Source organism: Hipposideros armiger, unplaced genomic scaffold (assembly GCF_001890085.2).
Source record: "Hipposideros armiger isolate ML-2016 unplaced genomic scaffold, ASM189008v1 scaffold_730, whole genome shotgun sequence".
Taxonomy (NCBI): domain Eukaryota; kingdom Metazoa; phylum Chordata; class Mammalia; order Chiroptera; family Hipposideridae; genus Hipposideros; species Hipposideros armiger.
In genome coordinates, this window is record NW_017732080.1 from 346,443 (window position 1) to 360,257 (window position 13,815).

The 13,815-nt window shown below is 36.8% G+C and overlaps 1 protein-coding gene across 2 annotated transcripts in view; it reads right to left on the reverse strand.

The window, feature by feature from the left end:
- CFAP299 (cilia and flagella associated protein 299) overlaps positions 1–13,815 on the reverse strand; it is a 596,360-nt gene that overhangs the window by 336,933 nt on the left and 245,612 nt on the right. Inside the window, exon 3 of one of the 2 annotated variants that reach the window (XM_019627430.1) lies at positions 11,185–11,275. In XM_019627430.1, coding sequence (XP_019482975.1) covers positions 11,185–11,275 — 91 coding nt within the window. The remainder of the gene's footprint in view (positions 1–11,184; positions 11,276–13,815) is intronic. The other variant, XM_019627431.1, reaches the window with a different exon arrangement.

Consider the following 13,815-nt stretch of genomic DNA (forward strand, 5'->3'; position numbering starts at 1 on the left):
AACGACAATTATTACTTATTATAATTGCAAACATATCTTTCATGAATACACTCAGACACAAGCTGGTTGCTCACTTAGGAGTTGATTCATTGGCTTGATTCTGTGAAACCAAACAAAACAGCACCTTTTCTATATGGGGATGTGTACTAGTGGGTCTAATATTTAAATGGGAAAGCTTATTATATATGCAAAACTTCTGGGCCTGAAAACCATGTTTGGACTTCTGATTATTTGTAAATGAAGATGTCTTTCCAGTCAAATACATGCTATTTTACCTCAAATGACTATGGAAATGGGACACTAAAGAAGTAAATTATACCTTCATCTAAAAATGATTGATAAAATTAGACACTAAAGGAATAATTAAACTTTTGTATAAAAATAACTGATTAATTTAAATATCTTAAAAATATTCTTGTCTATACAGGATGACATTATTGAAAGAGTGGCATTCATTTCTTTTAAAGATGGCAGAACTAAGCTTTCACACCAAGTAGGCAGTGCCCGGTGGTGGTGTCCCTCCAAGGCCCTGGCTCCCAGGTGGGTGCATCCAGCTCCAGGTGCTGCAGGTGTTAAAGGCTAATGGTTCACACCTGCACTCTCCTCAAAAATGTCTGCCCTTGGCTGACAGGAGCCACTTTACTCTGTCCTCCCCCAACCCCTGTGGCAGCTGATGATGAATTGATGAAGACAGGAAAGGTGTAGAAGAGTGCGTATAGCACATCACCTTTGCCTCAAGGCAGAGCAAACTGATACAACTCATGCTCCTAAGCTCCCTGTGTAATTAGACCGAGGCTAGATTTCCAGTGAAAGCGCATGTCTGCCTCCCTTTTCCTCTGTACTATCATGCTTCCCTCATGCCCTTAAGCAGGTTTCACATGAGCAAACTTAACTATTGGGTTGTCAGAAAAGTCATAACGTATTCTTTCTATGTTTTTTGTTGCAAAAATGCATCATGACTTTTCCGAAAACCCAATAAATCACTTGCACTAATATCTGCATCGTAGGCTCTATTTCTAGAAGACCTGAATCAACACAACACACATTATTTGTAATTTATTGAATACCTACTAAGGATTAGGTTTATCTGTGCTTTAATCTTACATAATTCTATTCTAGATATATCTTAGCATATGAAATTTTTTATCCCCATATTGTGGATAGGGAAACTCAGATTGTATAGAGTTGAAGAACTTATATTTAGCTAGTAATAAGTAGGAAATCCAAGAATCAAACTCATATTAATATGGCTCCATACACTCCACTCTACAGAATTTCTCACTGCCTCTGTAGCATATTTTTAACCAGGAAATAAAAAATTAAAGATCTATCCAACTATACTATTTTTAGTGAAATGGAAATTGATGTGCATTTTATTTTCCACAAACATTGATGTAATTTGTTTAAAATGAAGGTAAGATTGTATGAGTCATATAATTTCCATAAAGGTTTATTAGTGGACAAGCATGGATTCAATTAAAAAGGAAATAAACATATGTATAATACCTCCATTTTCTTAAAAGGGAACATTTTATAGAAGTTGGAAAATAGCAAGGAGGGAAAAGATCATGTCAGCACAATGTTACTGGTCATATACAACGCAATCTTATGTTTCACAGAGATTTCAACACAGGAAATGGGTATATTAGGAGCTGCCTAATTCATAGGTTTTCCTGACCCACGTACAGTGGTTTCTTTGAATGACTCTGAAGAAAAAGCCGTAAGCAGTGCTTTTATACCAGCTTCAATAATGCATATTTCAAAGCTCAAACTAGTCAGCCATGTAACTATTTACATAGTCAATATTCAGTGGGAAAATAAGTGCCAACAGGTTCCCCTTTCCCAACCCGGAACAGCATGTGACTTTTCATTACAGTCCTCAGGAGTCTCCGATTAGGAAGGGAATATTTGATTTTTATTTTTCCCATTCCATAAATCCCAGGATTCTTAAGTTTACTACCATCTGAAAAATAACGACATCCCCCCACCCTGCCACTTAGCCACTTAACAGAATTACAGAATCCTACTACATTAGAGACACTGTAGGAAGGGCCCATGTCTTTTCCATCTTTGTTTATGGCAATAGCAAACTGGTGAGCACAAAGTAGAAAATTAATGAAATGGGCTGTGGTTTCCTATAAAGTAAAGAATTCCATAACATAAAGTGTTTTTTTAACATTCTTATTTCTATTTCTTGCCAATGACCAACATATATGTAGAAGCCTAAAAAAATCTATAAATATCTGATTGTCTCAGGAAACCCATTTAATCATCTTTTTTAAAGAGATACTCAAAACTATTCAATGCCTCCCTTAAAAACTATCAACAAAAGTATTGCATATTTTCTACGACTTCTATTTTATTCACAATTATAGTTCTAGCAATGTTATAATGTTCTTTTACTGCAGAAATCATATTACTTATTAAATGCCTGTCATGTATCACGCAGTGTGCCAAATGTTTAACCTACATTTTCTGTTAAATACTCAATATTAAGATGAGGGTACTCTGAATCCCTACATAACATAGCAGTGCATCATGGCTTAGAAAACTTTCACAGTCCATTTGCAATCTGTAATACGGGGTAAGTAATAAATCTGGAATGTGAGTATTATTACCGCTCACCTCCAACTTCTATGCTCTTAACCACTAAATCCTCTAAAGCCACCATCAACTTCTCTTCCCATTAATAAAATTATCAAATACTCCATTGAATCCCCCAAATACAAACATGTGGACACTACTCAAAAACTCCCTCTCACCATTTCCTACATCAAAACTAAGCATATAGTTTGCAGTTATCTCCTAAGTATCTCAAATCTCTCTTTCCTTATCCCAGCCTTCTATTCTCTGTTCTCTGAAATGTAATAATGGCCTCTCAGTTGACCTCCCTGTCTCATATCTCATCCCCCACCCCTACAGACACACACTTATTCACACATAGTGCTGCCCATGTACTCTTTTTTTTTTTTTTAGCTGAGCCATCCTGCTACCTATTGGCAGCTTAGCGGCTGCTCAGCTCGGGCTGGCCTCGAACCGCTGTTGCTCAGAGCTCAAACTCTTGAGCGAGCTCTTAACCAACTGAGCCATTCGGCCGGCCCCTTGCCCATGTACTCTTAAAATACATGTCTCATCACTTTGACCATCTGTCTAAACTCTTTTATGGATACCCATTATCTCTGGGGCAATGCTTTTGCTACTGAGCACAGAACAACAGAGCCCTTAGAACTGGCCGTTGCTCACCTCTTTGGCTTTCTTGCCACCTCCCCCATGTTTATTTGACACATATTTACAACGTAGAATTGACCACACTTGGTGACCAACTAGCTGTGAATTCTGAGTGGAAGAGGAAAAGGTATTTGGTTTAGTTGTAGATTAACTGTCAGTATCTGAGGTGTAGCAATGTGGACATAAACACTGGGGTTGAGTTCAGGGTCTTTTCCTCCAGCCATCTACTTAGTATCGCAGCAGCTTGTTTTGTCAAAGACAACTCAGACTCAGTATCTCCAAAACCAGATCCATGTTCTCTGTACCCCATTCCTGATCTCTGAGTGCACCATGTTCAAAGAGCAGGGCACCATCTATCAAGCTGTGAAGGCCCTTTATCCATAACCATTCCTTTTCCCTCAACCACCTGCTCAGCCATATCCTGTCACCACATCCTGCCTAGTTTACCTTTTAAATAGCTCACAAATAAATTCTCTTCTCTTCCTGGTCCAGGCTACCATCTCATCTTCTCTTGTCTGACCTTGCAATCCATTTATTGGCATCTATTTATCGTCTCTGTAACTTCTTCTCTACACTGAAGGCATACGGATCTTTTCTATCTGAAAGTCTGATCACATCATCTCTCAACCCACTTACACACAACCTAAATTTTTTTCTGTTTTTCCTTCACAGTTGCAGTTTTGCTTCATCTGTATGCTTACTTGATTATACACTTTTCTTTCCCAAGCAACTCTAAGCTCCATAGGCACTTGCTATCCATTGCATCTCCAGAAGTTAGCACAATGCCTGGTACAGAACCAGTTATCACTATTTGATGAATAGTCAAATAAATTAATTAACAGATGGACAGCAAAGAGTCCTCTGTTTTGGCAGCAAGAACCATACAGTCAGTGAGTTCATGGGTCTGGATGATAAACCGAGGGAAAACACGTGGAGTGGAAGAGATGCAATGCAGGTCAGGTGAAGGCAGGAGGTAGTCAGCCCAAGGGAGAGACTGAGATAAAAAATCAGAAGAAAGTAGGAAAATTAGAACATCATTCTGTCATAGACACCAAGACAGGAAAGAAAAGAGATTGATAAAACTATGTGAATACCTCAGAGTACTTTAGAAAGAAAGTGGAAATTACTGTCTCAGAATAACCCGTTTTACCTCTTTAATTTCTATGTAGTCTTTTCTTCTTACGATCATCACAAATTGACTTCTAAAATTTTCCTTAGTCTCTATTATATATATGAAATGCTCTCAAGATGTTACCTCTTCACACATCCTCCATAATTTTATCATTTCTATTAAGACATTTCTGGAAATTGCAAGAAAAAATACCTTTAATCTCAGTTTAATTTAAATATTCAATTCATTTAACATTTTCACTGATTTTTCTGAGAAAATGCATTTTGCAATATCTCAAATATTGACACAGTGTGTTCAGTTCTGTGAAAATTTTATGTCCCCCTGCAACAATGTGACTTGCAACACTGATGTGAATTTCTGGGTATCTAGACCCAGACCTGTTTAATGTGCTTTTCCGAGCACTTATCATAAACATATACTTAATTAATGCCTCACTGTGGTGGTAATGTTAAAATTTTCATAGCAAGAAAATCAGAAAACTACAATTTCTCAGGAAACAATAAATCTGCTTGCAAATGAGAAGGAAATGGTTAATCATTCTAGTCTTTAAAGAATTTTTAAATCTGAAATATTCATACATGGGGCAAGAGGTAGAAATGTTTTCATACATGAATGGCACATATTTAAAATAAAATTAAGTAGTTATATTATTAGGAAAAAATACTCATTGTTCCATTTGAAGTATCACACAATTAAGCCTTTTAAAAATTTTTGTACGTGCACTGCACATAAGGCTCAATATTTTGTCTAAGCTAAATACATAGAACATCATAGTCATTTAAAAAAGAGTATTTTGGAAAAGATGTAAGGAAAGCGATGTGTGTTTGTATGGGTATATGTATATGTACATATATCATACATATGCATATATAGTATATATTACATATGAAATTCAGAGGCATTCATAAAATAATACTAATTCTTGAATTAAATTGGGTTACCTCTGGATTTGTACAAGCTTTTTTAAAAAAATAATTTATCTGATCAATATCTATGTCAACAGCATTTATTGAATGGAAAATTTTAAGGAAGTAACTTTTTAAGAATTTTTATTCTTTGAATAGCAGTTATATAAACATATAAAATTTTCATAAAACCCTGTTCCCTCCCAGGGCATAGCCTGAGACTACACGTCCAAGCAGTAGCTCTGTGGGAATGATATGAATGTATATAATAAATAACTTGAGCATTGAAAATATGAGGTGGGGCCCATGGGAATGGGGAACAGAGGGAAGTGCTGTCTGCCAGAGCTCCAGGCTCTATAGCAGAGTAAATTCAAGGCCTAAATGGAGAAAATTATAATAGTAAACCAATTTTGCAATTAGTTGACTAGGGAGAAAAAGGACACCCAGAACATGATTCGATTACACAAAATAGCATTTCCAACCTGGGACCACGAGACTTAAAAGTACAATAAAATTTGTGACTGTGGGAAAGTAGATCTAACTGTCTAATTTCCTAGCTATGTTTAAAGAAAATTACCTGGGACAATTGCTATGGAATTAGTCCTGCAAACCGTAGTAGGCCAAGCAGGTCAACTATGTCGATTCTGAAACTATTAATATACCATAATTTTTCTAGTATGTATTCTCAATAAGATGACACAAAAAGACCAGCAAAGGTGCCTCTGGGTTGAAGGTCTCCATTTATTTTGCACTCACACATTATGTAGAGATCCTAATGCTTAGGAAATAGTCGTTTCCCTTGGAGAGTTCAGACCGCATAAAATTCACATATAATATCTGCTGACAGCAAATTAATATAGATTCAAATCTCATGAATATTGTATGTTTTATAGGAATACTTTTTTAAAAGCATATCCATTTAGTAAATGGCTTTAAGTAAGCTTATGATCCTAATAATTAGTCTTTCTAAAATATGTTGTATTTGGTTGTAAACAGTTTGCTATAAAGTCATTTGGAGTCTGCTTTAAGACAATGAGGAAATAGAAAATTAAGCCTAATTGCCAACCTTCACACAAAAATATGTATTCTTCTGATTATAATATCACAAATTCAAAGGCCCAAGTTATATTCAGAGTCAGCAAGTTATGAGTCTGACAAGATTCCAGCTTCCAAGTCAGTGATATCCCAATATTAAGTGTTAAATATTTAGCATTCTGAATAAAAGTTAAATTCAGGACTTTCTCTATGGGAAAAAAAACAACAACTCATAATGATGCAATTAAACCTTTGGAGCAACAATATAGAGAAAAATATAGAGAAAAGAGATAAACTCGCAGCAGAGCTATGGCATCTTCGCAGGTTCAAATCCACCAACCTACTTGGCAGAAGTTCCTATATCCTCGTTCTGTCCTTCGTCCTTCTGTCCTGCTCTAACTTCACTAGTGGCTTCTGCCCCTCTAAGGCAAACCCGTTCCTGGGGCTCTGGATCCCCTCTTCCTCTTAAGACATTCTCTCCAGCAAGTAATCCCTACACCACCACCACCACCACCCCGACACACACACACACACACACACACACACACACACACACACACACCCCATCAATAGCTCTGTCTACCGGATCATTCCATGAACTGACACACAAGTGAATATTATTCCTCTTAAACCACAACAAAGCAAACTTCCTGGACACCGGGCCTTACATCAGCTGTCACTCAATGTCTGTGCTACACTTCACTGCAAAATTCCTAAAAACTGCTTCTCCTTATCTTCACTTATATACTTTTTTCTTTTCTCTACCTGCTCGTACTCCCATGAGACATTTAACCACAAACCTCCATAGAAACAACCGTCGCCAACGCAATAACATTTTTTTCCTAGCCAAAAACTTTTAATCATTTGTTGGGGGTTAAATTATATCCCCCCAAAAGATATGTTGAGTTCTTAACTCCTGATACTTGTGAATATGACCTTATTTGGAAATAGTATCTTTGTAGATGTAATAAAATTAAGATTAAATCATATTCAGTTGGGGGGCATAATCCAATATAACTGGTGTGTTTATAAGAACAGAAAACAGAGACACAGACACACAGGGACAATGCCATGTGATGATGGAGGCAGAGATTAGACTGACGTCTCTGCAAATCAAAGGTCACCGATGATCGCTGGCAATACCAGAGGCTAAGGAAAGGGCATGGAACAGTCTCCTATGTCCTTCAGAGAGAGCATGAGTCTGCTGACATCTTGATTTCCCACTTCTAGCCTCCAGAACTGTGAGAGGATGTATTTCTGTTGTTTTAAGCCACTTGGTTTGTGGTAATTTGTTATGGCAGCCGTGGGAAACTAATATATCATTACATTTAACCTTTCAGCAGCTTTTGAGATGGTGAGCATTCTTTGTTTTGAATTTTTTTCTTCTCCCATGTTTGTAGTATCACTCTCACCTGATTTTTTTCATATTTTTTACTACTCAGTCTCATTAACTGGCTCTGCCACACATCTCAGATCTCTGAAAGCTGGAGTGTCCTAAAGATCTGTCGTAGGACTTCAATCTTTTTACCTACACTCTCTGCCTAGCAAACTTTTGCAAGTCCATGGCTTTACACACCATTTAGACGTTGATAACCATTTAGAATAGAAATATGAATTTCTATTCTAGCCAAGACTTCTTCCCTAAGTTCCAGACCAACATGTATAAATCACCAAACAGCTTCTCCATCTGGATATCCAATAGGTATCACAAAATTATTACAGCCAAAACAGAACTAATTATTGATTCCTGAAATAAGCATTCCTCAACAAGAGTTCTCCTGTCGCAATTAGTGCCACCATCATCTACCCACTTGTTGAAGCCAAATTTCCTCCCTAATATTCCACATCCAACCCATCAGTAAGTTCTGTCTGCTCTGCCTCCAAAACATAGACACAATTCAGTGACTTTCCTCTATTTCAACTACTACCATGCTGTTTTAAATGCCATCTCTTGCTGGTTGATTTTAAGAACTCCCTAACTTCTTGCTTCCACTTTAGCTCTCGTCCCCACATCACCTGCCTTACACAGCAGCGGCAAGGCCAGTCTTTCTAAAGTGTAAACCAGATAAGGTCACTTTTTGCTTAAGATCATCTATCGACTTTCTATTACAATAATACAAAAATAAAAATTAAAGTTAAAGAATAAAATCAAAATTCCTTAAAAACTACATGATCTGGCTGCTGACTTCCTCTCTGATTGCATCTGTCTTTATGTTATAATCCCCTTCGATAACTATATTCCAACCATTCTGGTCTTCTTACCTTGACTATGTTATGGTTTCTGTTATCTCAGGTTTTTACACGCTATGTCTTCTTCTTGGGATATCTCTCCCTCTCAAATATTTATCTGTTTGGCATGTCTCTCCCGCCAAATTTCATAGTTACCTTCTTCGTTTCCTTCAAATCTCAACAGATGTCACCTCCTCAAAGTGATTTTTCTATATACAGTAGTTCAAGCAACCAACCACTCTGTATTCAACCACTCTGTATTCAATTTTCTAATTTTATGTTCTCCAAAGCACTTATCCAGAGCTGAAATTAATTCTTTCACTTTTGTTTTGCTTAATTATTTTCTGTCTCCCTCTCTAAAATATAAATTCTTTAAGGTCATAAAATCTGCAGTGTCCCAGTGTCTAGAGCAGTCCCAGGTTTGAGCAGGTACACAAGAAATATGTCTTGAGTAATTGAAAAATGAATGAAAGTTGGGCAAGAAAATATATAAGTGTATCGTTTAAGAGGCTGTTGCAGTCAGTAATCTATTGAAAGTAAAATGGGGGCCGGCCAAGTAGCGCGATGGTTAAGAGCTGGCTTGGGATGCCTGAGGGCCCCGATTCGGATCCCACATATGAGGGCCAGTGACACTGCCCTCTACAGCTAAGATGCTGAACAACAGCTCAACCTGGAGCTGGGCTGCTGTGAGTCGCCTGCGACAGCATAGGCTGCAGGCCCTGTTGCAATGGGTTGCCATGGGCTACCGAGTGTAGCCAGCAGCCACCGTGAGCGGCCAGCAACCACTGTGAGCGGCCAGCATCCGCAGTGAGCAGCTGTCCAGAAGCCAGCGACAGATCTGCCTCACCCGAGAAGAGCGAAATGATGGTGCCAACTTGGGCCTGTGAAGCAGCATCCTCCAAGGCTAGACTGAAGAGCAAAAGGACAGCAACTTGTCTGTTCCCCTCCCCCCAATTCCCCAGCACTGTTCCCATTCCCCAATTCCCCAATTAAAAAAAGAAAGAAAGAAAGAAAGTAAAATGGGAGTTTAAATTGTGTAAATGACAGTTGAAATGGTGAACACTGATGTGATTTGACTTACATTTAGGCGATCTTGAGAGGACATACCAAGTGTACCATTGTGCTAAAACATGCGGGCTTATCCTCTCTAAAGCTCTTTGTGTTTGTTGGTGCTACTGTCTAACTGTGAACCATTGTTTCATCCCTATGGAATCTGATTTCCATCCTTAGTATGGATGGAATTTGTTCTTGTCAAATAATTTTTTAAAGTTTTTTAACGTTTCAATTACAATTGACATACAATATTGTATTAGTTTCAGGTATACAACATAGCGATTAGACATTTATATAACTTACAGGGGTATCACCCTGGTAAGTCTATTAACCACCTGACACGATACACAGTTATTACAATATCATTGACTATCTTCCCTATGCTGTATTTTATATCCCTGTGACTGGATAATTTTTTAAATGTTGCCAAACACAATAGAGTTATTGCAGTCCTTGTCTTGCTTGATCACTAATGATTGTTGGCTGCTTCTTGAATGTCCATGAATTCCTGTGACAGCACATTTTTCTGCATTTCTTCCCACCTTTCTAGCTGCTCTTTCAAATAAGAGTCAGATAAATTCCAGACTTTTCTATTGTGATTTACAAGGCCCTCCAGAATCCAGTCTCTGCCCATATTTCCAACCTACCTCTTTAAAGCTTAGCCCACTTCCTCCAAGAAACTTTCCCTGATTTCAAGTCCAGGTTAACTCTATACAATTATATAACCAAGGCATGACTCTTTTTCTCTCTGAAGTACGTTGAGAATTTTGTCTATAAGTGAAATTTTCAAGGGACCTGACAGTGAGAAAAATTCCAACTTTTTTATTGAGAAAACTTTGGCAAAATAAACTGCTGTATACACATGTTTTTCTTTTGCTCTAAATTTTTCATCATACTACTATGATTATTTTTCTGTAAGTCACTTATTACACTTTCTGCATGAAACTGTATTCTTGACTTGGGACATTTTAAGACTTACAGAAGACTGTTATCGCTAATATTATATTAACAGAGGGTAAAAATAAACATGTATTCCAAATAATATTAACAACTTGACATATTTGAAACTAACACACATTTTAATAAGGCAAGATCATGTTCTTCCTTGGATGACTCAAAGCCATCTCTCTCATTATGTGCTTTATATCACATCTCCCAGGGGAGGACTACAGGGCAGACTCTGGCACTATCTTCTAAACATAGCATGACATCAAGTAGGCGGGGCAAACCTTGGGGACCAAGGATGGTGTGACTTGGAGAAGTGTACTGGGAGGTCAAGCTAAAAAGAAGCAGGAAGTTTCTACTCAGGAATAGCACAGAGTTGGAAGGGACAACCAGTCTGCCACGTACAGGCATTTTCCCTGCAATAGATGATTAGAATACAAATTTTTTTCACCACTGTGCTACTTCCACAGATATAAATTGGAATAAAAATTTTTCTACTTATATTCCTATAATATGCGAATAATAAAGAGCCATATTATATCCCTCGTGAATTACTTTTTGGGGAAGATATTAAAAGTCATATTATCAATGAGCTACATATTATACAGTAACTGTGCCTTTAGTGTATGTACTTTTAGTTGGATGAGATGTACTCACGCTCACTTTTCCATTGCGATTGTCTTCTTCTCTCACTGCCAAAGCCTTCAGAAAGTTGTCCTGCAGGTCTTTCCCAGCACTTGTTAATGTCCTGTAAAAAAGCAGGTCTTCAGTTATAATACATCAGATAGCAAATATATTTCAAACACTCTGGGGCCAACAATTCTTCCCCTTTATTCTAAATGACAATTTTCTTTTAACATTAAAACTATATATACAGATTATACATAATTATTGTAAAACATATGCAACTATTACAATATACTAGATTCCTCAATTAAACTTCATACAGTTATGAAGTCTTTATTTAAAAATAATTGGAAGCAAGTCTATAAATAATATACATGCCCATATCAATACTCATGCCAGATACAGTTAATTTCATTTACATGCCCATTTTATTCTTTTTATCGTGCCATGAAAAGTCAATACATTTATACCCCTCACTACAATATTTTCATACCCTTACAATATATACTCACTACAATATACCCCAACAATTTTAAATTGCCTATAATTTAAATACAATTTATTCATTTAATATAAGAAAATTAAAATACTAGAGATACCTATGCCAATTCAGTTACTGGGATAGAGCATTAATTTTAGCTCTATGAGTGGAGATAATCAAGTCAAGAAATGAAACTAGGTTGAGTTATCTGTCAAATTAAAAGGAAGCATTAAGAATTCAAAAGAAAAATGAATTTTTCTGGAAGCAAAATTTAGAGAAAATTTATCACAAAGATCTTGATCAAGCAACATTAAACCACATAATGAAGAGTTCAAGAGTGATTTGTGAAATAATAATCCTTTCTTCATATCACAATTTCCTATATATTCAGCAAACATTTTATTGTCTACAATTTACCAGGTACTGTACCAAGCACATAATCCCTGCTCTCAAGTTGCCTGTAGTCTCATAAAGGTGATGAGATACATAAATATTATAATGTCACACCATGTGATAACTGTAATAGAGATATGCATGGATATTAGAAGAGTTATTAGGAGAAATGTACTATGTAGTCAAGGAAGTCACTTAATCTTAAACTTAAAAGCACTTATTATACTAAATGGTAGAAGATGAGACAGCATTAGCCAGTTTGGAGCAGAGGTGGGGGTGAAGAATGAGAGAGGCGTCAGTAACTACAAAGGAATATATGAATAGAGGTGTAAAAGGGCAGAACATCATTAATTGTAAAGAAGAGGAAGTTCATGAAGTGAGGGAGAAACCATATAAAATCAATAAAAAATAACATTTTTACAGACACACTGTTGTGGCAAGAATAGGAAGGGATAGATTTGAAAAATATTTAAGAGGTAAAATGGTCCTGGTTATTTACTTTTGTGACAAGTTAAAGAGAAATTACTACCAGGTTTCATTAAATCAACATGAACATATACAATATGTAACCTACTGATTATTTTGTTGATCTAGAAATGCAACACTTTAAATGAATCATAATTTGTCAGCTTTTGCTTTTCTAGCTTTATATACCTTGGCTTGTAGTAGTAATATCAACACCAACTAATAATTCAAACAGCCAAATATACATTTTAAATAACCACAAATTAGTACCAATGGAGAGAATCGGATATTTAAGAAATTTTTCAATCCACTGGTCATCCAAAAGTGAATCTTCCATATTACAAATACCTATACGTGCACTGCTTTGATATTAAATCACTAAAACATGAAATTTATTTTGTCAGTTGTTTGCCCAGAGAAACATGTCACATTATTTCTCCATTGCTCACAGGATAACCTCTCATCACTTGGTCAGTTTCTACCTAACTTCCTTGCTTGTGTTCTATATTTAAAACCAGAATAAGTTAGAAATTCTGCATGGAGTTTGAACAGAGAATTAATTTTACAAGTGAATTAGTCAGGACTGGTTAGGTTATGCTATAGTAACAAGTGGCCCAAATCTCAGTGGTTTACAATCACAAAGGATCATTTCTCAATAATGCTGTTTCAATAGCAGGTTGATGGTGGCTCTTCACCTTGGAGGGATGAAGTGGGAAGCTGATGAAACAGCCTTTACCTGATACATCTTTGCTTATTGTGCAGAAAGAAAAAGAGAACATGGCCACACACTGGCTCTTAGAGCATCTGCTTGTAAGAGACACATGTCACTTGCACTCACATGTTATCGGCCAAGCCTGAAATCAAGGGGACGGGAAAGTACAGACCTGCCCAGGGAAGAGTAGCAAATATTTGTAAACAATAGCCCACATACCCCTTGTTTCCTATAGCATAACCAAACAAAGGTTGAGAGTAGATAGCACAGCAAATAAGAGCAATAATGAAAACAATTTCTGAGTGAAATTTAAAAGTACAGAAAATGTGTCAAACAATGTGGTTCATTACAGCATAACCAAATAAAGACCTCTGTGAAAATCAGAATTAATCTTAGTCCCAAAGCACAAGCTTCCCCCAAAGACCCACAGAATGTTCTAAAAACTATGGCTGAAGGAATGAAACACATTTCGGTATGTGGTCCTCTGTGATCGTGGTAACACACCTGTTGTTTTTGCCTCCCCAACATGCCTCCCCTTTTATTGGTAACAGAACCCTTATTTTTATTTGGGCAATGGTCCCTCCCACATTCTATAGCTTGGCAGAACAGG